Below are 26,405 nucleotides of genomic sequence, written 5' to 3'. Positions count from 1 at the left end.
GACAATATGAAGGTGGGTCGAGTTGTGGATAGTGCGGAGGGCTGTTCTAAGTTACAAGAGGACATTGATAGGATGCAGAGCTGGGCTGAGAAGTGGCAAATGGAGTTTGACCCTGATGAGTGTGAAGTGATTCATTTTGGAAAGGCAAACTTGAAAGCAGAATACACGGTTAATGGAAAGATTCTTGGCAGTGTGGAGGAGCATAGGGATCTTGGAGTTCATGTGTACAATTCGCGAAGAGCTGCCACCCAGGTGGATGGAGTTGTTCTGAAGGCATATAGTGTATTAGCTTTCACTAATAGAGGGATTGAGTTCAAGAGCTGTGAAGTTATGCTGCAGCTATACAAAAGCCTGGTTTGGCCACATCTGGAGTATTGTGTCCATTTCTAGTCGCCTCATTCCAAGAAAGATGTGGAGGCATTGGGAAAGGTGCAGAGGAGATTTACCAGGATGTTACCTGGAATGGAGGGAAGGTCATACGAGGAAAGGTTGAGAGAGCTAGGGTTTTCTCTTTAGAACGACGAAGGATGAGAAGTAACTCGAAGGAGGTGTACAGAATGATCAGATGTATAGATAGAGTGGACAACTTGAGATTTTTTCCTAGAGTGGAGATAGCTTACGAGGGGGCATAGTTTTAAAGTGAGTGGAAGTAGATACAGGGGAGACATCAGAGGTAGGTTCTTTACTCCGAGAGTGGCAGGGCATGGAATGCATTGACGGAGTGGGTAGTGGAGTCAGCCTCATTAGGAGCATTTAAGTGGCTATTAAACAGGCATATGGATGATAGTATAAGGGTGGGTTGGAGGTTAGGCAGACCTTAGGTTTCGGGTAAAAGTTCGGCACAACATGGGCCAAAGGTCCTGTACTGTGCTGTCCTGTTCTATGTCCTTTGTCCTCAGTAAGTTTCTTCAATCTCTTTGAAGTTAAACAGAGGCAAAACTTGAAGATGCAGTCATAAATGAATTGCTAAACCATATCATTTCACAATGAACATAAAAATGAACCATATTGACCAGAGAAATGTGGTACTCTCAACACAACTTCTCCTTGTAGGATATGACAAAAGAATAAACATTTCACACTTCTCCACATCAATGAATTGTCTTTTTTTTTCAAAAAAAAATTGAATTAAGGTTCTGCGTTCTCCCTCTAAGACTGGCCAAAAATCACCCTCACAAAAAACTAACTGACCTCAGCTTTTCTTGTACATGATTTGGAAACAGTTTTGCAAAATCACATGCTGTATGCTGTTCATGGCTATACAGGGCCAGAGTTGATCGCAGAACTTGTGAGCTGTTTATTAGCAGCTTAGGCAGGCTAATAAGTTGTTTCTCATTTCCTAGCTTGAGTTAAATCATTACGAGTTATATTTTGAACACCCTTCATCGTGTTTCTTTATCCATCTAGTGTGAATACTTTTTATAATAAAGACCGAACATTTGAAAGTATATCCTCCTCCAAAGACTTGCCGTGCAAGAATGGTTAAGAAATTCTGAAACATGATTGCTTTTCTCACCAGTTCCTCATCTCCCCTGTTTGGAGGGTATTTTTCTATTTACACATTTGAACTGTTGCATGTTCAGGAGGCCTATGCACAGACTTTGCTCTCTATTAATTTCACTGTATTTGGAGATTCGACGAATGTAGTGAAAAACAGCAAGAAGATTGGAAAGAGCAGGAGTGAGGATGAAATAAATCAAGGAGCATGAATGAGATTGTATCCAGTTATTTATGGATATTGAGTTAGGGTTAGGGTTGGTAACCTGGTTGAAGACTGGAAATTGGGAGTGCATCAAGCCAAGTACAATCCCATTCTCATCAGAATGGCATGATATGCAGGTGCCGGTGTTAGACTGGGGTGGACAAAGTCAGCAGTCACATAACATTCAGTTAAGTAACACTAAATCTTCCAGCTTAACTTTCTGGATATTATCAATGAAACATGAAAGCAGGAGTAGGTCTTTCAATTCTCACATATGTTCTACCCTTCTGTTAGATCATGGTTGCTCTGTACCACAACTCCATGTCCCTTGCCATGCTTTGTATCTCTCAATACCCTGAAATCTATCAGTTATGATCTTGAAAATTTTATTTGAACCAGTGTCCCCAGATTCTTACAGGGAGTAAATTCCTGATCTCTACCATAGAACAAGAACTTTGGCTAACTTCCTGTTCTGAGGAGAGCTTGGCTTTCTTTCAGATCGGACTCCTTGCAGTGACCTACACTGAGTATTTGATGGTAACAAGTGTTGTGTTTGCGTCATTTTTAATAACTCAATGAATAATATAGCTGTCATATTTTAAGATTTCTTTTAACATTCCATCATGTAACAGTGACTGAAAGGTGTCCATTTGAAAGTTAGATTTGAGAATAATTGCTGAGTTTCTATCATAATTACATTGCAGAGATTCATCTCCATATGAATAATGTATACCCTTCGAACAATAGACAAGGACAGTTTATTGTCATAGAGCCATTTATGGCACAGAAGCTGTCACTTGGCCCATTGAATCCATTCTAGTTGTATGCTGAGCATCCAGTCAGTCTCACTCCCCTACTTGATCCTTGTAGTCCTGCATCTGTGAGTTTCTTTTCTTTCAAGTGTTCCTTTAATTCCATTTTGATGTTATTGTTTCTATTTTCACCACCCTCACCAGCAGTAATAACCGGGCCATTACTTCATTAAAAAAAAACTTCTTCCTCACATTTCCCTTGCATTTCTTGTCCAAGATGTTAAATCTGTGCCCTCCATTCTCGTACCATCAGCTCATGTGAGCCGTTTATTCTTTGTCTACCTTCTCTAAACCTGCCATCAACTTATAAACATCTGTCAAATCACCCATCAATCTCCTTTGCCCATGGAGATCAACTCAGTTTCTACATTCCAACTTTGTCACAAAATCTGTACATCCCTGCAACAATTCAGTAGATGTTTTCTGGACCCAGTCCAAGCCCCTTCATCCTACCAAACACTTGGTGGCCAGAATTATACACAGTGCTGTAGTTGGGGCCTCACCAGAGCTTTATAAAGGTTCAATTTACATGCTTTTGTAATCAATATCTCTGTTTGTGAAGCCCAAGATCTCATCCGATTTACTCAGCACTCCCTCAATATATCTGCCCCCGGGTCCATCTTTTCCTGCACACTCTTTAGGAATGCTCAGTTAAGACTATATTGCCTCTCTCTGCATCTTTGATGAAAATGCATCGCTTCATTCCTCTGTGTTATATTATACCTGCCACTTGCCTATGCATTTTGCAATCTTATCTATTTAGGGTTGCAAGAGATAGAACAGGAACATGGAGAAACTAGAACTTTGGGGCATGGTTTAAAAGTAAAGGGTCTCCTATTTAAGACAGAGGTCAGGAGTGTTTTTATTTTCTCCCAGAAAGTTGAGAGTTTGTGGAACACCGTTCCTCCGACAGCAGTGGAGGCAGCCATTTTGAGGGCTTGAGACTGAGTTAAATTCTTGATTGAGAAGATAATTAAAGGATTTGGAGGAGACAGGAAAGTGGAGACCACAATCACGTCAGATGTGACCTTGCTGAATGTTGGAGCGATAACACCACTAGGCTGTTATCTATCCCTATTGATAATTTCATCTTTAGTTGTAGATTTCAAAACATCAAACAGACTGACCTCACTGCAAAGCCTCTTCCAGCGATGCCTAACCTGAAGAAGTTCAGAAGCCTCTCCCCTTCCCCCTTTTTTGATGAAGGGTCTAGGTCCGAAACATCAGCTTTTGTGCTCCTAAGATGCTGCTTGGCCTGCTCTGTTCGTCCAGCCCCACACTTTGTTAGCTCGGATTGTCCAGCATCTGCAGTTCCCATTATCTCTGATACAATGTTAACCTCACTGCAAAGCCTCTTCCAGGGATGCCTAACCTGAAGAAGTTCAGAACCCTCTCCCCACTCCCCCCGCCCCCCCCCCCCCCCACCCTTTTCTGATGAAGGATCTAGGTGACCTCTGGGTGGGTTCTGCCTTCTTTTCGATAAGTGAATAAGATGACCAGGAAATGTTATGAAATTGCATCTTCTGATGACTCTAACATCCTCCTCAGGTATTTACACCCTGTTTTCTTTAGGATTCTGTGATGAATGTCACATTTTGATTAAAATCTCTTTAAACAAATATTTTTAAAAATGTCCATAAGAGGGTGCAATTTCATAACATTTTCTCTACAATTTTACAACTCAAATCGCGTTGCTGTCTTTTTAAAATTCATTCATGGCATGTGGGAGTCACTGGACCTGATAAGGATGGTACTTTTCCTTCCATAAAGGACATTCAGAAGAATTTTTATGACAGTTCTTTCATGGTCATCATGAGACTTTTAATTCCAGCATTTTTTTAACTGAATTCAAGTTTCACCATCTGCTATTGTGAGATTTGAGAACGTAACCCAGAGACTCAGGTAATTATTCCAGCAAAAATACCGCAAGACATTACCTGCCCCTAGATAATAATTTGAATGAGACTTAGGTGAGATTTTCCTTGGAGCTCTTCCAGTGTTGTCATTGTAATTTTGCTGGAGGTTTGGAAAAAGCGTTTCATTGCTTCATTGACAAGCAAATCCTATTAGAGGAAGTCTGTAAATGCTGTTCCAGATTTTGTGATGAGTATCAAGCTGACATGGCCACCAGGGCTATCCTGCTTCAGTAATTTTTATATAGAGCACCTCACACTTCTCTGACAGACCACCATGCAACTCAGCTCCTGTCAAAGGAGAAATTTACCAGTAGGCACACATTCTGAAAGATATGCTTGCCAACTGAAGACATTCTGAATAGGATCTTCACCCAAGTATCCTGCTTCAGCACCGATCCCAGGCCTACTGTGCCCCAGGAGCATATGAGAGTGATTGTGGTCTGCTAATAGTGACAGTGATGTTAGATGATGATCAATCGCATGGGAATTGGACCTGAGTGAAAAGCTTGATAGCTCTGACATCTTCAGAACATGGGGTTGAAGAGGAGCTCATCGAATATCAAGCCTGTGGAACTGCTTTTGCACTGCATCTGCTGCAGGTCCAGTGGGAAACACAGCAAGATGCTGATGAGAACTTGATCAACTCTACTCCATTTGTAACATCTCACACACTGTGCTGGAGTCTCTTCCATAGCCTCTAGCGAAACATGGAGTGATCAAATTACTTTACTTCTCACAGCTTCCACTCAAAGCTTGCCACCATGGTGCTCTCCATTTGTCCAGTACCACCATCTATAGTAAGGTGAGGTTCTGATTTCCAATTGCTGTTGGAGACTTCTCACAATGATTGTGTGCGCTCCTTTCCTGCAGGATGAGAAAAGTATGACATACAAAGATTGGTGGAGTATCAGATAGTGAAGGGGACTGTCAGAGATTACAGCAGAATATAGATAGATGGAGAGTTGGACAGATAAATGGCAGATGGAGTTCAATCAGGCAAATGCGAGGTAATGGATTTTGGAAAATCTAATTCAAGAGCGAACTATACAGTAAATGGAAAAGTCCTGGGGAAAATTGATGAACAGAGAGATCTCGGTGCTCAGGTCCATTGTTTCCTGAAGGTGGCAAAGCAGGTCAGTAGAGCGGTCCAGAAGGCATATGGCATGCTTACCTTCATCCGACGGGGTATTGAGTGCAAGAGTTGGCAGCTCATGTTACAGTTGTACAAGACTTTGGTTCGGCCACATTTAGAGTACTGCGTACAGTTCTGGTTGCCACCAAAGAGATGTGGATGCTTTCGAGAGGGTGCTGAGGGGGTTCACCAGCATGTTGCCTGGTATGGAGGGTGCTAGCTATGAAGAGAGGATGTATAGATTAGGATTATTTCCATTAGAAAGACGGAGATTGAGGGGAATGCCTGATTGAGGTCTGCAAAATCATGAGGGGTATAGATAAGGTGGACAGCAAGAAGCTTTTTCCCAGAGTGGGGGACTAAATTACTAGGGATAAATCAAAGCGAGAGGAGGAAAGTTTAAGGGAGATATGCGTGGAAAGTTCTTTATGCAGAGGGTGGTGGGTACCTGGAACGCGTTGCCAGCGGGGGTGGTAGACGCAGACATGATAGTGTCTTTTCAGATGTATCTGGACAGGTACATGGATGGGCAGGGAGCAAAGGGATACAGACCCTTAAAAAACAGATAACAGGTTTAGACAGAGGATCCCGATCGGCCTGTTCCTGTTCTGTAATTTTCTTTGTTCTTTGAATAACCTGCCCCTAACTCAGCTATTCCAGCATGGCAGGGACATGAGCTGTTATGTTTCTTAGTCATGCACACTTCTCAGTTGGATCCATCTGTGAGGGTGACTCATGTCTCAGTGATGGAACTGGTCATTGGACGTGACAGTACTTGGGTGAAGTGAGAGCACTTGGTCTGCCCAACTTTTGCATATGCTGCTCCATATTGGTTTACAGGCCTGGTACCTAGGCCTGTCACTTCTCTCCTTCCCAGGTTTTAACGTTGAATGTGCCTGCAGCGCTGGACTCACATCTTCCACATGATACCTTTACTGCTGAACTCCATGTGACCTCTTGGTTTCTTGTGGTGGTTTTCTTCTGCAGAATACTAGGAAGAGAATTTATTGAGTCTCAGCAACAGCTTCTGCCAGTGCTTCAAGGGGGATGCATTGGAAAAGATTGGGACAACACATGAACACTATGCCAACCTGATCGATACCTTCCTACAAAATGTTCTCATTGAATAGCAAGCCCAGTTATGGATGCTGCTTGCCTATTCAAAGGATCCTCTGCTTTACAACCATGATGGGAAGAAGATATTTTCTAATCACCTTACTCAGAGATGTTCTTACAAGTAGAACTTGAACCAGGCTCCCTAGCTCAGAGGTAGGGACATGACCACAGCACCTCAAGACCCTATCTGTGGTTGGAGCAATGCTCTGATAATCAAGCCTGACTGTTCCACTTCTTATACCATTACTGTAACCGTGTTCATGCAATCACTGATATGTCCAACTTATTCCTTTACAGACCATGATTTAGAAGACATGACACTTTGACCAGGATCCTTTAATGAATTGAAAAATAATTTCTGTATTATCAATGAAAGCTATGCCTAAAACAATTGGCAAAACTGGTTTGAAACTAACTATAACCTTGATTTAAAACTATATGCCTTTAATCCCACCAAACACATTTGTACAATACAAATCCACAACAAACTGTGCAGAGATGGTATTGAAAAAAAGCAACAAAGCCCTTTATTGGAGAATGGTTCAAAAGGGATGAAGTTTGTTGTCCTCTCTATGACTTCAGCTGAATCTCTTACAGTCGTAGACCGACAGAAGAAACTCTAGTCAGACCTAGGCCTTTGAATAGTGGTCACCATTGAGCCTTTTAGGAGCTCCTAAAGGTGCTCCAAAAATTGTGGTATGAAATATTTGAAGAACAGGTTTCGAAAATTCAACCAAAAGAGGGATAAGGATGCAGCCTTTTCACCTGCTTACCGCTGCCATTCTCTATTCCAACTGCCCATAACGTTGTTACTGTCTTTCAGTCATTCCCCTGGTGTTTGACACAGAAACCAAGTGTCTAAGCAACCATCAGTTCTCGTGGTCTCCTCAAAACAGCTCAGTACCTTCTGTGCTTTCCACATGGTCCCCTGTTATAAATACGTGTTCCCCCAACATCTGGTTCCATGTTTAGCTTCCAGGCAATTCCTAGCACCACTGATTTGGGTGTCAGACTGTCCCCTGGGCTCCTTAGTTTTTAAAATAGGTGTCTGGAACTGATGCTGGTGTGGCATAGAGTGACATTTTGTGGTAATCGGGTTCCCAACCCCAATTTTAAAATCTCTTCCCAGATACCCTTAAGCTTGAGGTCTATCAAATTCATGAGATAATCAATTTATCACTCACTCATTTGGTAATATAGAACTTGGGTGTGGTTTTTAAAAAAAAGACATTTTGTTGAAGCTTTAGTCCTGCAATAATCAGGATAATTCACAGGAATATTAATGGAAGGGTAAATTAATATTTCACAATTAGCAACTTTCGGAACATAGTCAACCAGCCTGCACTAACAAAAATAACATTATTGTGTTCAATATTAGACGTGATCTGCAATTGTACATTCGCTTCACCATCCAGAACATGTGAAGAATTATGCTGCCATCCAATTTAGGTTTGTTGATCAGGCTGACAGTGTGAAACCACATAGAATAACACACAGGGTCCAATTTTTTGCAGACATAAAGAACATTTATATTGTGTATGTTAGCTCACAGCTTCATTTCTCAGGTTAATGCTTTGACCAATCTGAGTCAAACTGCCTGATTTATAATTTAAAGCTTGGTAATTATCTGTCAGTCATCATGAACCAGTGCATTCTCCAATGGCAAAAACCTTTACCAATGAGGGTCCCCTTACCAACCAATCAGTACTGTCCTTTAATTCAATATTAACATTGGTAAAAGTAAGTCTTTCTATGGCACCCAAGAAGTCAAATACCCTTAGATACCCCTGGCAAAGGGAACTACCGCCAAATCCAATGTTTAGTTTTCAGCCATTAAGAGAAGAAGCTTTGGCTTAAGGGCTCCTAGTTTCTCACCTTCATTATAGCAATTCCTCCTTTTACCCATTACCAATGCTGGTGCCCTCAAATTGCTGTATTGCACTGATGAATGGATAGAAATTTGACGAATGCAAACTTAGTTTGTGTTCTAGATAACAAGGTGTGGAGCTGGATGAACACAGCAGGCCAAGCAGCACATTTGTGTTCTTCCTGCTTTAAGCTAACTTTCTTCCTCTTCTTCTCAGATTATTTGGTCAAGATGGACTTTGTTCTGCCTGTGACAAACGCATCCGTGCCTATGAAATGACAATGCGAGTCAAAGACAAAGTTTACCACCTGGAGTGTTTTAAATGTGCTGCCTGTCAAAAGCATTTCTGTGTAGGAGACAGATATTTGCTCATCAACTCAGACATTGTCTGTGAACAGGACATTTATGAATGGACTAAACTCAATGGGATGATCTAGAATTATACCTGATACTCATCATCACTGGGTCTCAAATATTGTCTGTATGTATGAATTCACCATTTTGTAAGGACCTACAAATGTTGAGGACTTGTACAGATATTTTATTAACAAGCTGTGAAGGTTTCATTTATACGCACACTTTACTGTGAAATATTAACTTCTGCAGCTTCGCTAAGGAGACAGGAATGAATGTCGTCTTAGTAATTGTGACAAATATTTACTCCTCATAAATAAGTCAAATAACTGCTCAGTTTGGATTCTGACAGATCGACTTGGTTCCAGATCTCTTTGCAATCTGTGGTTTCAGATGAGGACAGAAGCAGAATACTCAAGGAGAATGGGAAGTATTTTTCTTTGTCAACAAGGCAACATGCGAGTTTGTATTTTTTTTTACTTCCTCACGGATGTATGCACTGATGGCAAGACTGATATTTACTGCCTCTTCCCAAATACCTTTGAGATGTTGGTGTCTTCTTCACCCATTATAGTTCCATGCATTGAAGATTTACTCAGAGTGCTGTTTAGAAGTAAGCCGCAGGCATTTGTCAATATGTATGAGATAATTATTGTCTAAGCCAATGATGCTACCCCCTCATTGGTCAGCAACTTCAGAGCATACACGTTCGAAAGCCTTTTTTGCATAAATATACTTTATGATAGTTTTTGTTTTTATTCAAACGAGTCAATCGGTCAATCCAAAAAGGTGGGGTAACAAAAGAAAAACCCTAACAAATGAACAGTCACGAAGATGTGGTCCAGCAAGTTTTAAGATTATTAGATCAGCCACTACAATTTAAAACCACAGGAAATCACAGAATGACAGAAAGAGGCCACTCAGCCCATCAGGTCTGCACCAGCTCTCTGAGTATTTCAGCCAGTGCCATTCTTCTGCCTTTTCCCTCCAACCCCACACATTCTTCCTTTTCAGATAACAATCTGAAATTGTCTTTTAAATGTCTCGATTGAGCCTCCCTCCACCAGACTGTCAGGTAATGCATTCTAAACTGTAACCACTCTCTGCATGAAAACATTTTCCTCATTTTGCTGTTTGTTTGGCCAATCAATTTAAATCTGTTCCCTGTGGTCCTCAGTCCTCTCAAGTGGGAGGAGCTTCTCCCTGTCTGCTTTGTCTACTCCTACTGACCTTCAATAATTTCGAATACCTCTCTAACATCTCCTTGTAGCTATCTCTTCTCTGAGTCAAGAAGTCTGAAAAACTCCATTCCTTCCAAAAACTGAAGTTCCGCATGGCTGGAATTATTCTCATTAATCCTTTACACACTTCTGAGGTGTTCACATCTTTCCTTGAGTGTGACACCTAGAATTGGACGTGAAACCAAAACTGAGGCTGAACTAGTATCTCATCCAAGTTCAAATAACTATTTTGCTCTTGTCCTCCTTGTCCCTACTGTTTAAGCCCAGGACACTGAATACTTTATTAACTACTCTGTCCAGCTCCCGTCAATGATTAATGCACCTATCTACCCAGGTTCCTCTGCTCCTGTACTGTTTATGTTGTATCCAGATTCTTCCTATGAAAACGAGTTACCTCAAATATCTCTGCATTGAACTTCATTTGCCATCTGCCTACCCACTCTCCCAACTTATCTATGTCCTTTCAAAGATCTATACTATCTTTCTCATGTTTGTAATGTTTCCAAGGTTTATAACACTTGCATAATTTGAAATTGTTTTGAGCCTGCTGGATATCTTGTTTATTAAGAGAAGATCATCAGCATTCCAATGGAACATTGAGACATTACAAGAGCATAAGGTTTTTAGTGGGCACCAAATTTAATTAATATTTAATTCCATGCTTTTTAATAGGAAAATAAATTGCCTGACTTTTAAGAAGTGATCGATGTAAATTATAGCTCTTTTTGAAGTTTGTTAACTCCCATGACAGCATTTTTTAAATTCATGCATTCTCAAAATGACTTTGTCTATTAAAAAATATCCAATATATTCTCAAGTTTCAGTGCTGTTTTCATTGCAACTGTAATTAATGCAATAGCCAAGAGTGAATAATTTAGTGGATGGGTTTAAATATTTTGGTTTCGATATTCCTGTGGCGGTATAGTCATGATCTAAGTGCATGAGGACATAATTTATCTCTGCCTTAACTGGGAAAGGCTGATATCATTAATTACATTTTGTGTCTCTTCAGCTAAATAATGCAGGCATGATAGGAATATGAGTCACCATAGCAGAATATATTTTATATATTTGACGATGGATGGGTGTTGGGAACAGGAGGTGGGCATGGGATGGTGGGGATTGGGTTTGTGGAGCAGGGGGTGGTAGAGTTTACGTGAAAGGAGTAGACCCAGAAGAAAGAAGTTCAGGACTTGGCATGTCTTAGGAAGAGAGACGGAAATGGTGGCATTATAAAAGAGAAACTGAGAGTTTTTCTTGTTGCTTAGGTCAGTATTGATTGTTCATTTTGATAACCCACAGTGCAGTTAAAAGTCAACCACTGTGGGTCCAGAGTCACATGTAGACCAAACCAGGTAAGCACGACAGATTTCCTTCCCTAAAGGATTTTAGTAAACCAGGTGGGCTTTACAACAATGGTTACATAGTTACTGTTCGGCCCACTTTTTATTCCAGATTTTCACTGAATTTCAGTTTCACCATCCTGATTCAGACCCATGTTCCCAGATCATTATCTTGGCTCTCTGGATTACTAATCTCGTGACATTACCACTGCATCCCATAGTGTGTTACAGAGTTCATTTAGAAACCTCGTCCACTTCAGATAGTGAAAGAGCTGAAAAAATTGGAATGCTAGGAAAGTATTAGTCTAACGTGGTGTCACAATGCAGAAGCTGCAGTTTTGAACCCGACCTCTATAATTCCTAGGAATCCCTGGCAGTGTCTGATGAAATGAAACTATCTTGGTGAATAAGCATGAACAAGGGTGTTTTCAGAATAAAATCGAAGGAGCGAACTAAATCAGAGAAACAAAAGGATATTTTCAAGCTTAAAAATATAGTATCATTCTTTGGAATATCAAATGGCACCAAAATCTTGTAGTGCTGCATATCCTCTATTGCATCTGTCGTCTCACATTCTAGATACTTGCTTCCTGACACCCACAATTACTGACATTGATTCTATGAAGCTTGAGTGATTATGAATATAGAGTCTACATGCTACATTTTAGAAAATAAAAATGATCAATTCCTCCCCAGGAAAAGACAAGATTTGGGGTTTATGAATATGAGGTGACTGATGGAGAACATGCCAGTAACTGACATTTACCAGCAGATGAAGCAGCAAAACTGAAGAAGAATCATCATGACTCGAAACATTAACTCTGATTCTCTCTGATAATGTATGGTTTAGAAGGGGTGGATGCTAGGAAGTTGTTTCCGTTAGGCGAGGAGACTAGGACCCGTGGGCACAGCATTAAAATTAGAGGGGGTAAATTTAAAACTGAAATGAGACGACATTTCTTCAGTCAGAGAGTGGTGGGCTTGTGGAATTCATTGCCACAGAGTGCAGTGGAGGCCGGGACGTTGGATGCCTTCAAGGCAGAGATCGACAAATTCTTGATCTCAGAAGGAATCAAGGGCTACGGGGAGAGTGCAGGGAAGTGGAGTTGAAATGCCCATCAGCCATGATTTTAATGGCGGAGTGGACTTGATGAGCCGAATGGCCTTACTTCCACTCCTATATCTTATGGTCTTCATGAATGGTCCCAGACCTGCTGTGTTTCTCTAGCATTCTCTGCATTATTTTCAGATTTCCAGCATCTGCAATATTTTACTTTTATTTTTAAACTAAGAATGGGCTTCAACTCTGGTTTGTTAGTGTCTCCCCAAGTATTTTAAGATTGTCTAGGATTCATTTGCATCTGTTCAAGTTTGCTGGGTTCTGCAAAGGCCAATTGGCATCTTTATGAATTCATCAGGATCTGTTTGGATTTGTTTGAGACAGCTTAGGCCTATTAGCATTTGTTAGAGGTCTGTGAATTCCATTATGGATCTATTGGGGTCTGTTAGTGTTTCTTTAAGGATCTTAAGTCTACAAAGCCCTGCCAGGGTCTTACAGGTTCTAAATAAGAACCGAAAGAACTGCGGATGCTGTAAATCAGGAACAAAAACAAAGTTGCTGGAAAAGTTCAGCAGCTCTGGCAGCATCTGTGAAGAATAAAAAACAGACAGAGTAACATTTTGGGTCCAGTGATCCATCCTCAGAACACTGGACACGAAACGTTACCTCTGTTTTTTCCTGAACAGATACTGCCAGACCTGCTGGGCATTTCCAGCAACTTTGTTCTTCTTACAAGTCCTGCTTGGGTTCATTAGGATTTGTGAGGATCTTTCAGCATTTATAAGGAGCTCTGAGGTTTTGGCAATGTCTGCTTGGATCTGTCAAAGATGGAATAATAGGGTTCTTGAAGTTACAACTGATTTGGGAAGGTGTGCTTGAGCACCAGTTCTCCTAGAGTTACCTCAAAGCTGATCATTTAATTGAAGCATGCAAAAGTTCATAATTTACTTGTCTAAAGCAATCGAGTTAATAGAAAACACTGCCACATTTCTGTACTGAAAAACAGCTACTTGAAATACCTTCACAGAGGCTGAGACCCCAGCATCAAGTCACCCTTATTTATACATGCATCAAACCTGACACTGATCCACCTCCCTTAGAGCCAACTCTCAGTGAACAGAACCCTTGACACTCCTGTTTATAACTGTTAGCCAGGGCTCCCTGATTGGACCAGGTTAACAACCCCCAATCAGGGAACTCATATTCTGCGAGGTCCATCTGGCTGACCTCATTACAATCACTACCCTGTTATTTATCACGAATAAGTAAATTCTAAACTGAAAAATAGCTGTGAACTAAAAACATATGGCTCTATCACTTAAACTCTATCCCCCGACTAAAACCCTTGTGCAAATATTCAGACAGAGAAGAATAAATAATAGCATTTGTTTTACAGACGGAGGAATAAAAGACTGGGATACCTTCCACAGGAATTGTTGAGCGAACCCCTTTGAGTTGCCAGGACCTTCTGTTAAACATAGAAAACATAGAAAATTACAGTGCAATACAGGCCCTTCAGCCCTCTATGTTGCACCAACCTGTGAAACCAAACTGAAGCCCATCTAACCTACACTATTCCATTGTCATCCATATGTTTATTCAAAGACCATTTAAATGCCCTTAAAGTTGGTGAGTCTGCTACTGGTGCAGGCAGGGTATTCCACACCCTTTCTACTCTGAGTAAAGAACCTACCTCTGACATCTGTCCTTTATCTATCACCCCTCAATTTAAAGCTATGTCCCCTCGTGCTAGCCATCTCCATCCGAGGAAAAAGGTGCTCACTGTCCACCCTGTCTAATCCTCTGATCATCTTGTATGTATCTATTAAGTCACCTCTTAACCACCTTCTCTCTCATGAAAACAACCTCAAGTCCCTTAGCCTTTCCTCATAAAACCTTCACTCCAGACCAGGCAACATCCTGGTAAATCTGCTCTGCACCCTTTCCAATGCTTCCACATCCATCCTATAATGCGGCAACCAGAACTGTACGCAATACTCCAAGTGCAGACACACCAGAATTTTGTACAGCTGCAACATGACTTCATTGCTCCAAAACTCAATCCCTCTACCAATAAAACCTAACACACCGTATGACTTCTTAACAACTCTATCAACCTGGGTGGCAATTTTTAGGGATCTATGCACATGGACACAGAGATCTCTCTGCTCATCCACAATATCAAGAATCTTACCATTAGCCCAGTACTCTGTATTCCTGTTACTCCTTCCAAAGTGAATCACCTCACACTTTTCCTGCATTAAGCTCCATTTGCCACCTCTCTGCCCAGCTCTGCAGCTTATCTACGTCCTTCTGTAACCTGCAACATTCTTGTGCACTATCCAAATGACTTTAGTGTCATCCGTAAATTTACTAACCCATCCTTCTATGCCATCATCCAGGTCATTTGGTGCTGGCATCCATCAGTCTCCAGAGAACATGGATCTGCGCCTGGACAGTTTTGATTCAACTGATGATAGTGCAGCGTCTGTTGTGGCTGTACAGTCCCACATGGGAGTGACAGTCTCGGTTGCAGCGACTGCATTTGAATACACTCTCCTCCAGTGTTGCCATGTTGCTGTCTTTCCGTCGAGCGCGCTTTGCCTCAGCGGCAAGCCTCAGTTTCTTCTCTCCTCGCTCTAGCCCTCTGCGTAGTTCCCGTCTCCAGCGTGAGCGATCATTTGAGACGTCCTCCCATCTCTCAACGTCCATGGACATTGACCTCATGTCCCTTTTTCAGACGTCTTTGAAACGAAAATGAGGTCGTCCTCATGCTCTCTTGCCGATGGCCAATTCCCCATACAGAACATCTTTCGGGATCCTCCCGTCCGGCATACAATGTACATGACCCAAACAGAGGTGGCGTGGTTGGCGTAGGGTGAAGAGGCTGGGTACCTAGGTGCAGGTGAGGACCATAAAAGAACTGAAATTTTGACCAACAACCTCACAGAAATTCAGGAAAATGGAAATCATAGCGCAAGTAAGAATGGAGATTTAAATGATAATAGAATATGTAAAAATAGACAAGCGGGTAATATAAAAGGCAAATGCAAAGGTTATTTGGACATTCAACAATAAAAAAGTTAGATGGGAGGATCAATTATGAATGAATGTCATGTCTAATAGCTGGGAGTATTTTGAAGATACCAAACAGAGGCATCAGAGCATCGCTTGATTGACTATGGCAAAATCAATGTAAATGGGATTCAAGGTGGGGGATCTTCCATTGGTTGGAGTCAGAAATAGCAAATAGTCCATCACCTCAGATCCAAGACATTGCCGTAGGAATTCCTCAGTGTCAATATTTTTTGAATTTTTACATATCTCTGGAGCAGGTGGGACTTGAACCTGGGCCTCCTTCATGAGACATATGGACACAACCACTGCATCGCAAGAGCTCTAAAGAATTCTTTATTGGTGCTTTCAATTAACCTATTCCATCATATATGACACACCTCTGAAGCAGGTGGGACTTTAAGCTATTTTCTTCACCGGAGGTATATGACGATTGGTACACTGACCTCAAAGTCTCTTAATGATTGGTTAAAGACAATAACTTGCAGTACCTGGTGGAGAAAATGGCAGTCTTATTGCATGATTAAGGTATTTTTACTGCACAGAGAGAACCTATGCTTCAATCAGTGTCAAGGCTTCTCCCTATATCATTAACACCCAGAAGCTGTTCAGCTATCCAGAAACCAATCAAAGAGGCTGATGACCTTTCACATCCTTGACTGGTCCTAATTGGACAAACTAAACACCTATTTGACACCAGACAAATGTCATTCAGCACACACCTTCCGGTGCTGTTCTGTCTGCAAATATTGCCCCCTCTCTGAATTCTTGAATAAAGCTACAATGTTAACGCTATACACAATGAGTTTCAGTAACTTGTTTTTAAGAGTGCAGCAATTCTGTCCACAGCCCTTGGCTTTAAAACTGTGCTTTTTTTTTCAGTTTTAGTGCACAATCTAAACCAGAGAAATTAAAATTATATGGACTTTACACAAGGTTTGGAAGGTAAAGATGATGACACCAATTAAGCAGAGGGAATTGTTCTGGTAACCAGTCATAAATGTCTTAGTCATAGACTCATTCAGTTGTGCCGTCCTGGACAGAGGATACATGTCCACAGCATGTGGAGTGGACTGGTTAAAATGTCACCTCCATTCCTTAAATGATAAGGATCAAAATAATTTGAGAGAGTTTTACCTGCCTCAGCTTTGGGTATGATAACAAGTTTCTCAAAAGAGTGATGAATTCCTGCAATATAGCCAGGATGAACAGTTTTACCAATACAGATGTGGTGTCAAGTTAAATACCCATATTGTTTTCTGTATAAACAGTACAAATGAAACAGACATAGAAGACGACAAAGCGATAGTTTTGGGAAAGTCAGTGAATTTACATCATCCAGATATCATTGTATTCTACTTCTATGATGTTAAGCAACTGTTAATGGCACTGAGGATAGGACTTTAAAGGGAAAAAAAATGGCTAATTATCTCAAAAGTACATTGTCTCAGATTACAAATCCTTCTAAAGAATGCAACTGTAAGGGGTAATGAGTACACAAATTTACAGAAAATAATAACTAAAATGTTTGGGAAAACACCATCAGAGCCGTTAATCTCCCATTAACTTGAGAATTTAATAGTTGTGACAATGGACTTGAAAGTATAGGATAAGAGGGGGAAAAAATCATGTACTTCATATATATGGTAACCAGATTTGTCAGTTTGTAATAATACATAGTTAAGAGAAAACAGAAAGTAATAGAGAAAGAGAGTAATCGCAAAACAAGTAACAGAGAATTTGTTAGCACTGCAGCCTCACAGCACAGGGGCCCGGGTTCAATTCCAGCCTCGGGCGACTGTCTGTGTGGAGTTTGCACATTCTCCCCCTGTCTGCGTGGGTTTCCTCCGAGTGCTCCGGTTTCCTCCAACAATCCAAAGATGTGCAGGGTAGGTGGATTGGCCATGCTAAATTGTCCATAGTGCCCAGGGATGTTTAGGTTAGGTGGGTTAGACATGAGAAATACAGAGGTAGGGGAATGGATCTGGATGGGATACTGTTGGCAGGGGTGGTGTGGACTTGTTGGGCCAAATGGCCTGTTTCCACACTGTAGGGATTCTATGAACTTCATGTTAATTTTTCTTTTTTTATTATGTATGACTTCTGCTATAGTGGAGTGACTTATAAAACTTCACTGTAGTTTTTACATAAAAGTAAATCTGACTAATTTTTTTTCTAATCTATTCAAAATGAATAGGGGCCACTGACTAAATTAGAAACTGATAACGGGGTTGATTTTGCCAATTGTGAATTTGGGGATGCATGTGTAAATCTGAACATTGTGGCAGCAGATGGAGAACAGAAAGAAACCACAATAAAGTCAACGGAAGTGAATGAAAATAGAACATGTGCATTCTATGCTGTCAACTATAAATACAACCATAGAAGATACCAGAAACAGAAAACAGGCTCAACGTAAAGCGAAGGACGGCAATTATGAATAACAAAACAGAAAAGTTACATATTTCCATATCGAATTCAAACAATACATGAAATGCGTTATAAAATTTTCTCAGACCACGCAAGTTGTAAATTCCTATCTGCGCTGATTTGAGTAGTCCATATCAATAACTCACTGCAGTTGGTTGGAGGCTACAGTCCATATCAATTGCTTTTTGGGAGAAATCCAAAAATTCCTTTGGTGATAAGTGGTCATCCAGCAGCATGGGTAGGGACTACGATTAACTCCATTTTTTCTGAGCACTCAAATGCCCCAACTGCAGTGAGAAGAGTATTTGTTAAGGCTGAGGTTTCAGAGAAAATTCAACAAGCCTGATAAAGAGCAATCTGAAATAAATTTTCATCCAGGAAATTTAGTATATTACAAAAGGGAAGAGAAAACAAATGGATTCAAATAAGATTATAGATAGTGGAAGAAAAGTAATAATTTAAAAGGATGATAACCAAACAGCTTAATTGGTGCTGACGGCACAGTTGTGGAATTTGAGAAAGTCATTGAAAGAGATGAGGATCAGATTATGCTAGATGAGGGGTTGACTGAGTATGGACAAAATATTCCTGGGAAATGTTATCGATTGAGTTAATAGCATTTCTGCAAGGTGAACATTTTCAAAGAAAGTACTTTTGAAACTGTCTAAAAAAGCAGAACAGAAGGGAAGCTAAATAAATAAAACACAGTGATTATAGTATTCTTGGTGGGAAAAATGAACAAATATTGCCCATTGGCCTTGAAAACCAAGAAAATAAAAAGGGTAGTTTAAAGCTGTTGAAACAGTAGCCCAGGTGGAAGCAGGAGACATTGAGATGTACTTATCTAATATTTTGAAGGAAATCTTATACAAAGGGCTGCCTCAGAAAAGTTTGATCATAGTAAGTTATATGGATAATTGATTTCTTTGGAACAATGCACATTTGACAAAGGGTTTTGCTGAGAAGAGGATTGACCTTGCTGACACAAAGGAAATACTGAAAAGAGATTTTCAGAATAAATACAGGGAGATGCAAGTCACCAACTTGTTTCATTATGAAAGGATGCATGTTTCAAGAAATTATTGGAGCTCCTCAGGGAGGAATGCCTGATAGTATAATGAAGAACTCAAGAAAAGAGTTTTTGTTTTGTCTGTTTCATGACGAAATGTATTATTATATTGCTGAAAGAGAGAAAGGGAAGTACAGGAGGCTGTATTATGAGATAAAGTTTAGAATATGAAAAATAAGTGTTTCATTAATTTCTGCACAAGATATTATTAGTTTCTAAAACTTTTACATTTAGGTAGTGGGGGTATTTGTCAATAGAGCAATGTTAAATCTGATGACAAAGTTTCATTGATTAGTTAAATTAAATTAAGTAAATACAAAAGGAAGCAGATGAGACTGATTGTGGGATGAGCTGTGTGACAGAGCAGTCAACAATTTACAACCACAAGAAAACGTTGCCTTCAGTTCTCTTCCTCCAACAAGCTGAGATCTGAACCGACAGCAACAAGGTCACCTTGTGGCCTGGTCCATCCACGTTGATACTACAGTCAGGAAAGCATACCAATACCTCGACTTCCTCAGAGGGCTAAGGAAACTTGACATGTCCACAACAACTCTTACCAGTTTTTATAGATGCCCCTTAAAAACTACCTATACCTCACATATGCTTCCTTCCTGTTCTTGATCAAAACCTCAATTTCTCCAGTCAACCAGCATTGCCTACACCTACCCGCCTTGCCCTCCACCCTAACAAGTACATACTGTCTCTGGACTCTTGTTTTCTCATTTTTGAAAGCTTCCCATTTCCATCCATCCCTTTACCTGCGCACGTCTGTCTCCAATCAACTTTTCAAAATTTTTGCCTAGTTTTGTCAAAATTGGCCCTCCTCCGATTTAGAACTTTAAATTTTAGATCCGTTCTATCCTTTTCCAACACTATTTTAAAAGTAATAGAATTATGGTCACTGGTCCCAAAGTGCTCCCCCACTGACACCTGCCCTGCCTTATTTCCCAAGAGTAGATCAAGTTTTGCACCTTCTGTAATCAGTACATCCACATACTGAATCAGGAAATTTTCTTGTACCCACATAACAAATTCCTCTCTATCCAAGCCCTTAACACTAAGGCAGTCCCAGCCTATGTTTGGAAAGTTAAAATTCCCTTCCATAACCACTCTGTTATTCTTACAGATAACTGAGATCTCCTTCCAAATTTGTTTCTCAATTTCCTGCTCACTATTGTGGGGTATATAGTACAATCCCAAAGGGGTGATCACCCTTTTCTTAGTTTGCAATTCCACCCAAATAACTTCCCTAGACATATTTCCAGGGATATCCTCCCTAAATACAGCCATAATGTTATCACTAATCACAAAAGGCCTCTTCCCCTCCTCTCTTCTCCCACCCACCCTTTTGAACCTTCTTATAGCATCTATAACCCTGGAACATTAAGCTGCCAGTCCTGTCCACGTCTCTGTAATTGCTATGATATCCCAGTCCCATGTTTCTAACCATGGCCTGAGATCATCTGACTTAAATTTACAAATGGATACAGCTAGATTAAGTGAAAGATGTGAATACTGTCACTTTAAATAGGTTATTTTGGAAGAGAGGTTGTAAAGGCAGAGGTGTAGAAGTGGCCACTGAAGACAGCCTGAGTCAACAGTTTAGAAGGCCTTTAGGTTTTTGAAAAAAAAGTTGTAGCAATGGAAGGTGAGTGGCCGGTTGTCACAGAGCAGGCTTCCTAGTTTTTTTTTGGTTGTAGCATTCAGAAACTGTTCAGCTCCCAGAAGAGTTGGAGCTTCCGTAAACGATGCCAAGTGGCTACTTCCTCTGCAATATCTCTTGATATTGTTTCCTCCTGGATTGGACAACTGCACTCAAGAATCTGTCTGAATGTACCATTTTGCTTGTGTTTATGGGATGTTACTATATTCGAACAGTTAATTAGTAATAGTTTCATTATCTATTATTTGGTGAAGTTTTTCAATAATTAAATTGTTCTAAATTGCTCTTCCTCTTGTTTGTATTTTAATTATTGTTTAAATATATGGTGTTTTGCTTAATATTGAGGAGTTTGACTAGTTGCATCACACCTGGAACACACACTTCACATCTACCTTTAAAACAAGAAAACATTAGGGTCTAGGCTACCTTCTTAAAATATTTTCGGGGTCTGATCCAGTCCACAACAATGGACCAATATGTGGCAGATGAAGTTTAATGTGGATAAGCAAGAAGTTATCCATTTTGGTTGGAGAAAAAGAAAGACAACTGATCTCTTACGTGAATTGAAAGAAACCTCAGAGTGCTCTGATGCTTAGAGATCTGGGTATCACAGTATGAATCACAGAGAGCTAATATACAGGTACAGCAGGTAATAAAGAAGGCCAATATAATGATAGTATTTATTGTGAAAGGAATAAAGCATAAAAGTAGGGAAGTGTTGTTGCAACTGTACAAGGCATTAATGAGACTGCCCCGAAGTACTGCGTACAAGTCTGGTCCCTTTAGTTTAGGAGGAATGTAGTTACATTGCAGGCAATTCAGGAGAGGTTGACTAGATTGATTCCAGAGACAAGGCATTTGTCTTACGAAGAGAGATTGAGAAGTTTAGGCCTAAACTGTCTGGAGTTTAGAAGAATGTGAGGAAATCTAATTGAGGTATACAGATTGTAAAGGGGATTGACAAAGTTGACATTGAAACAATATTGCCCCATGAGGAGCAATGTTGAATCCTGCTCTAAATAAAACAGCATGATATCAGTAATGAAGAAATACAGAACACTGTAGTAAAAAAGTAGAATTTGACCACGAATTTATGGATGAGAGATGATTGAAGGTTTATTAATGATTATTAATCTTGAATCACCAGTCACTAAAAGCAATTCTTTTTAACTAAACGTGATGCTTTCTCAATGAGCAAATTGTCAACATTTTTTCAGTAACTGAAGTTTCTACAGTTTTTGAAGCAGCTTATAAGATAAACATCACTAAATCCCAAATTTAACAACAACATGATTTAATCTAACTATGAAAATCCTTCTTTTGAGTGGTTTTACTAATATTTTACTTGAGGGGTCACAGTTGGAGGAGAAGGCAGATTTATAAAGATAACAAGGAGAAATTACTTTGCTCAAAGGACTGAGAACCTGTGGAATTTGGCACCCCAGACTGTGGGAGGAGATAGGCAGATTTTTAATTACTAACAGGTGGAAAGGTTATTGAGAGCAGGCAGGAAAGTGGAGTTGAAGCTGAGGTCAGATGAGCCAAAATCTCGGTGGAGCAGACTCAAGGAGCTGAATTGTTACTCCTGCACTTAGTTCTTATGTTCTTACATTCTGTTTGGGAGCTTCAGCACAAGCTTCCCAACATTCAAAGAATCCAAATGCAGGTTCTTGCTACGAGTAAAGTTCATCCTTGCACTGAAGAATCAGCAAACACAACACATAACTGTTGCACCCTCCAAAAAGTAGAACAAATCCATAAGTAAACCATAACCAGGAAAATAAAATCACTGAATCTTTCCTGTACCTGGAATAAAAACTCAGTTGGCCCTAATATCTTAGTAAAACAGAGTTCTGAAATGATTGGTTGATATTTGTGCAACGATGTCAATAACATTGATGCAGTGTGGGCCAGTTAGCTCAGTTGGCTAGATAGCGAGACAGTGCTTCAGAATACTACCGATAGTGTAGGTTTGATTTCCATTCTGGCTGAAGTTCACTTGGAACCCGCCTCCTCATCAGAACGTTTATCAGTGTTTATCTCTCAAACTCATGAATGGGTTGAAATTTACTATTTTTGGTCCTGAAAAGTATGTAATCTACCTTAGAATTTTAAGCCAGAGAAAGCAGTTGAGTCCAAATCATTGTATGTTTTCAAGATGATGTTGGATATAGTTCTTAGGGCTAAAGGGATTAAAGAATTTGGGAAGAAGGCAAGTTCAGGGTACTGAATTGGACGATCACTCATGGTCATATTGAATGGTGGAACAAGTTCAAAGGCCAAATGGCTGACTCCTACTGCTATTTTGTATGCTTCTATGTTAGTCACTGCAATATCAGGCTTCTACTGTCTTTGTGTTATTATCTTGCTCTACATAAAACAGCATGATATCATGAATATGGAATACAGAATATATTAGTCAAAAGGGTGGTATTTGACCACAAATTTCTGGATGGGAGACGATTGAGGATTTATTAATGAATTAATTTTGAATCACCAGTCACTAAAAGCAATTCATTTCAACTAAATATGATGCTTTCTCAATGAGCAAATTGTCAGCAATTTTTCAGTAACTGAAGTTTCTCAAATTTTAAAGGCAGCTTAGAAGATAAACGTCACCAAATCCCAAATTTAAGAACAATGTAATTTACTTCAACAATGAAAATATTTATTTTGAGTGGTTTCACTAATATTTTTCTTGAACGTCAGAGGCTTCCTCATATTTGTATTTGAGTTTTACTTTTGTTTTATTTTGCCAGTCTTTTGTTGGTTTGCTTTCAATGTTCTGATCACACACAACGTAGTAAAATGTCAGCCAAATATAGAATAAGGTTGTATAAAATTATTTGAAGAAGACTCAGAGGACCAACTTCAAAACAGTTATTCAAGTGTTTTGGTTAAAGTTAACTGTATGTAAAAGAGAAAGGTAAATAGAGACCCACTTCGACTATGACAAACAGCATCAATGACACATCCAGTGCAGCTCTTGTTTAGCTTTGAATTCCAAACAATTCATTATTTTTCTCAGTGAAGTGAATCAATGTTACATTTGGGGCAATGGTGTTTAAATTCACATTTTCAAATCTAATTTGAACAAAAACTACTCAATAAATCTGAATGAAAACAGTCTAAAATTCCTTCAGATCTTTGGAAATCTGAAAATAAAAAGGGGTCATACTGTACCTGAGAAAGAATAAAAGTCAATCTTTGAATCAGGTATACAACACTTCCAAATTCCTTAAAAAGGATTCTAGACCCGAAACATTATTTCTTCCCAGATCCTACCTGACCTGATACTTTCTTCCAGCCTTTTAACAAATTTGACAAAATGATGGTTTGCAGTGATTGATCCAACTGAATGGCTTGGTGGGCCATTTTAGAGGTAACTGAAAGTCAACCATATTGCTGTGCCTCTGGAGTCACATGTCGGCCAGGCAAAACAAGGATGGCTGATTTCTTTCACTGAAGGACATTAGTGAACCAGTTAGGTTTTTCCAGCAGTTGGCAATGGTTTTGTGGTCACCACCTGATTCTTAATTTCAAATGTTTAAAATTGAATTTAAATTCCATCATCTGAGGTGGTGGAATTTGAGACAGCGGTCCCCAGAACATTAGTTGAGTCACTGGATTAATAATTTTGTGATAATACTACTTGGCCGTTGCTTCCTCCTCTTGTCTCTATTGTAATGCAGGGGAAAACTGGCAGCCAATTTATGTATGCAAAGCCACCAAAACAGCAATGAATGACTGATCAGTTACCTGAATGTTAACCAGAAAATCAAGAAAATGCCGTCTTCATTTCAAAGTGCTGTGGGATCTTTTATATCTACTTGAGACAGGCATATGCATCAAAATACTGCACCATCAATGGTGCATCATGTTGTCAGTGCCAGCCCAGATCAAGACTCTGGAGTCAGGCTGAACCTTTGACTTTCTCCCTCAGGCAAACATGCAATGAAGTGAATCAAGGCTGACACATAAGACTAAAAAAAAAATCATAAAAAGTGCTGCAGCAGCAAGGTAATGCATACAATGCTTCAATGACTATTGGCACATGCTAAATGGTGACAATGCATGATTCAGTGCCAGAGATAATGGGAACTGCAGATGCTGGAGAATTCCAAGATAATAAAATGTGAGGCTGGATGAACACAGCAGGCCAAGCAGCATCTCAGGAGCACAAAAGCTGACGTTTCGGGCCTAGACCAATGAAGGGTCTAGGCCCGAAACGTCAGCTTTTGTGCTCCTGAGATGCTGCTTGGCCTGCTGTGTTCATCCAGCCTCACATTTTATGATTCAGTGCCAGTGGTTAGTGCTGAGAGCCATTGTTAAAGATTCGAGTATTTTGATTAGTGGTTCGGTTTGGGCAATTGGTGTTACAAACAGTTGTTAAACAGTAATTAAATTGTTTGATTGCGATTCAATCTTGCATGGTTAGCACTCAGTCCCATCTTCTGAAATGTTGATTCTGCTGTGCTGTGTTAAGCAGGCAGAAGAAGGGAACGATTTATGTTGAGTATTGGATCAGTGTGCTGGAGATATCACGGCACAACTAAACGCATAGTTCTTGGATACATCTGATCAGGTCCAGGAGATTTATTCACCTTCATACATTCTAATACAGTCGGTTCTGCTGTAACGCACATTCCGGCAATGTGAATTGGCTGCAATGTGGCTGACAAACAGGGGAACACTATTTCTAAAACACATACATGTGTTGGCTATAACACGATTCCACTGGCGCACGTTGGAGTACACGTTGACAGCACATGATCTTTGTCCTGAGCATGTGCAATGTTAGTGCCCAAAGAGTCTCTTCACCAGTATCACATGATCGTTTCACGGGCTCTGTCCTGAATACATGAAATTTTGTGCCGAAAGAGTCTCTGCGATGGCATCACGTCATCATTTTGCCGACTTTGTTGTGAAGCGCTTTCTGTGAGAGCTACAGTACTCCGTGACATTGGGGTTTTTTATTGCAAATAACTATTTTTCACCCTAACTCTGCAACCACAATAGCACCTGAAGGTGATGATGATAATGATGATGATGACCTGATGATGCCCCTGCATTACTAACATAGCAACCTCAAAGCCTCCTCCCCCAAGTCATTTTGACTTTTTTTCAAGGTAAGGTGTTAAGTTTACTTTTATTTCATTCTTAGATATGAATTAAACATTTATTCAAACTGTGCTGTCCTTTGTATTAGGCTTTTGAGTGATTTTTGAGTGATTTTAAGTGATATTTTCTGGTGGTTTACCCCGAACCCTGCATTTCCCACAAGTCCCATTATTTCTACACCGTGATTTTCTGTACCGCAATGTTGTACAGGAACACAACTATTGCATTACAGCAGAACTGACTGTACTTCCAACACCACCTATGGTGATATGGACTGTCTCCAAGATATCACCACTAACTTCTCCAAGTTCCCAAGTCTCATGTCTTTCTCCAAGGTAAACACACAGGAGAAATATTCATTGAGGAACTCGCCCGTCTCCTACAGTTCCACACATACGAGTCCACGTAGTCCTTGAGGGGTCCTATTCTTTCTCTGGTTATTCTTTTTACTTTAATACACTTTAAGAATCTCTTTGGATTCATCCTAATCTTCTCAGCCAA

The 26,405-nt window shown here is 40.1% G+C and overlaps 1 protein-coding gene across 1 annotated transcript in view; it reads left to right on the top strand.

Moving 5' to 3' along the window:
• The window catches only part of lmo2 (LIM domain only 2 (rhombotin-like 1)), a 32,996-nt gene extending 22,063 nt beyond the window's left edge, over positions 1-10,933 (top strand). Inside the window, exon 4 of the mRNA XM_048545301.2 lies at positions 8,763-10,933. Within this exon, the coding sequence (XP_048401258.1) occupies positions 8,763-8,982 (220 nt within the window). The 3' untranslated portion in view covers positions 8,983-10,933. The remainder of the gene's footprint in view (positions 1-8,762) is intronic.
• The last annotated feature ends 15,472 nt before the right edge of the window (positions 10,934-26,405 follow it).

Source organism: Stegostoma tigrinum, chromosome 17 (assembly GCF_030684315.1).
Source record: "Stegostoma tigrinum isolate sSteTig4 chromosome 17, sSteTig4.hap1, whole genome shotgun sequence".
NCBI lineage: Eukaryota > Metazoa > Chordata > Chondrichthyes > Orectolobiformes > Stegostomatidae > Stegostoma > Stegostoma tigrinum.
The sequence above is the reverse complement of the archived record's forward strand: the minus strand, read 5'-3'. Positions and strand labels throughout refer to the sequence as shown.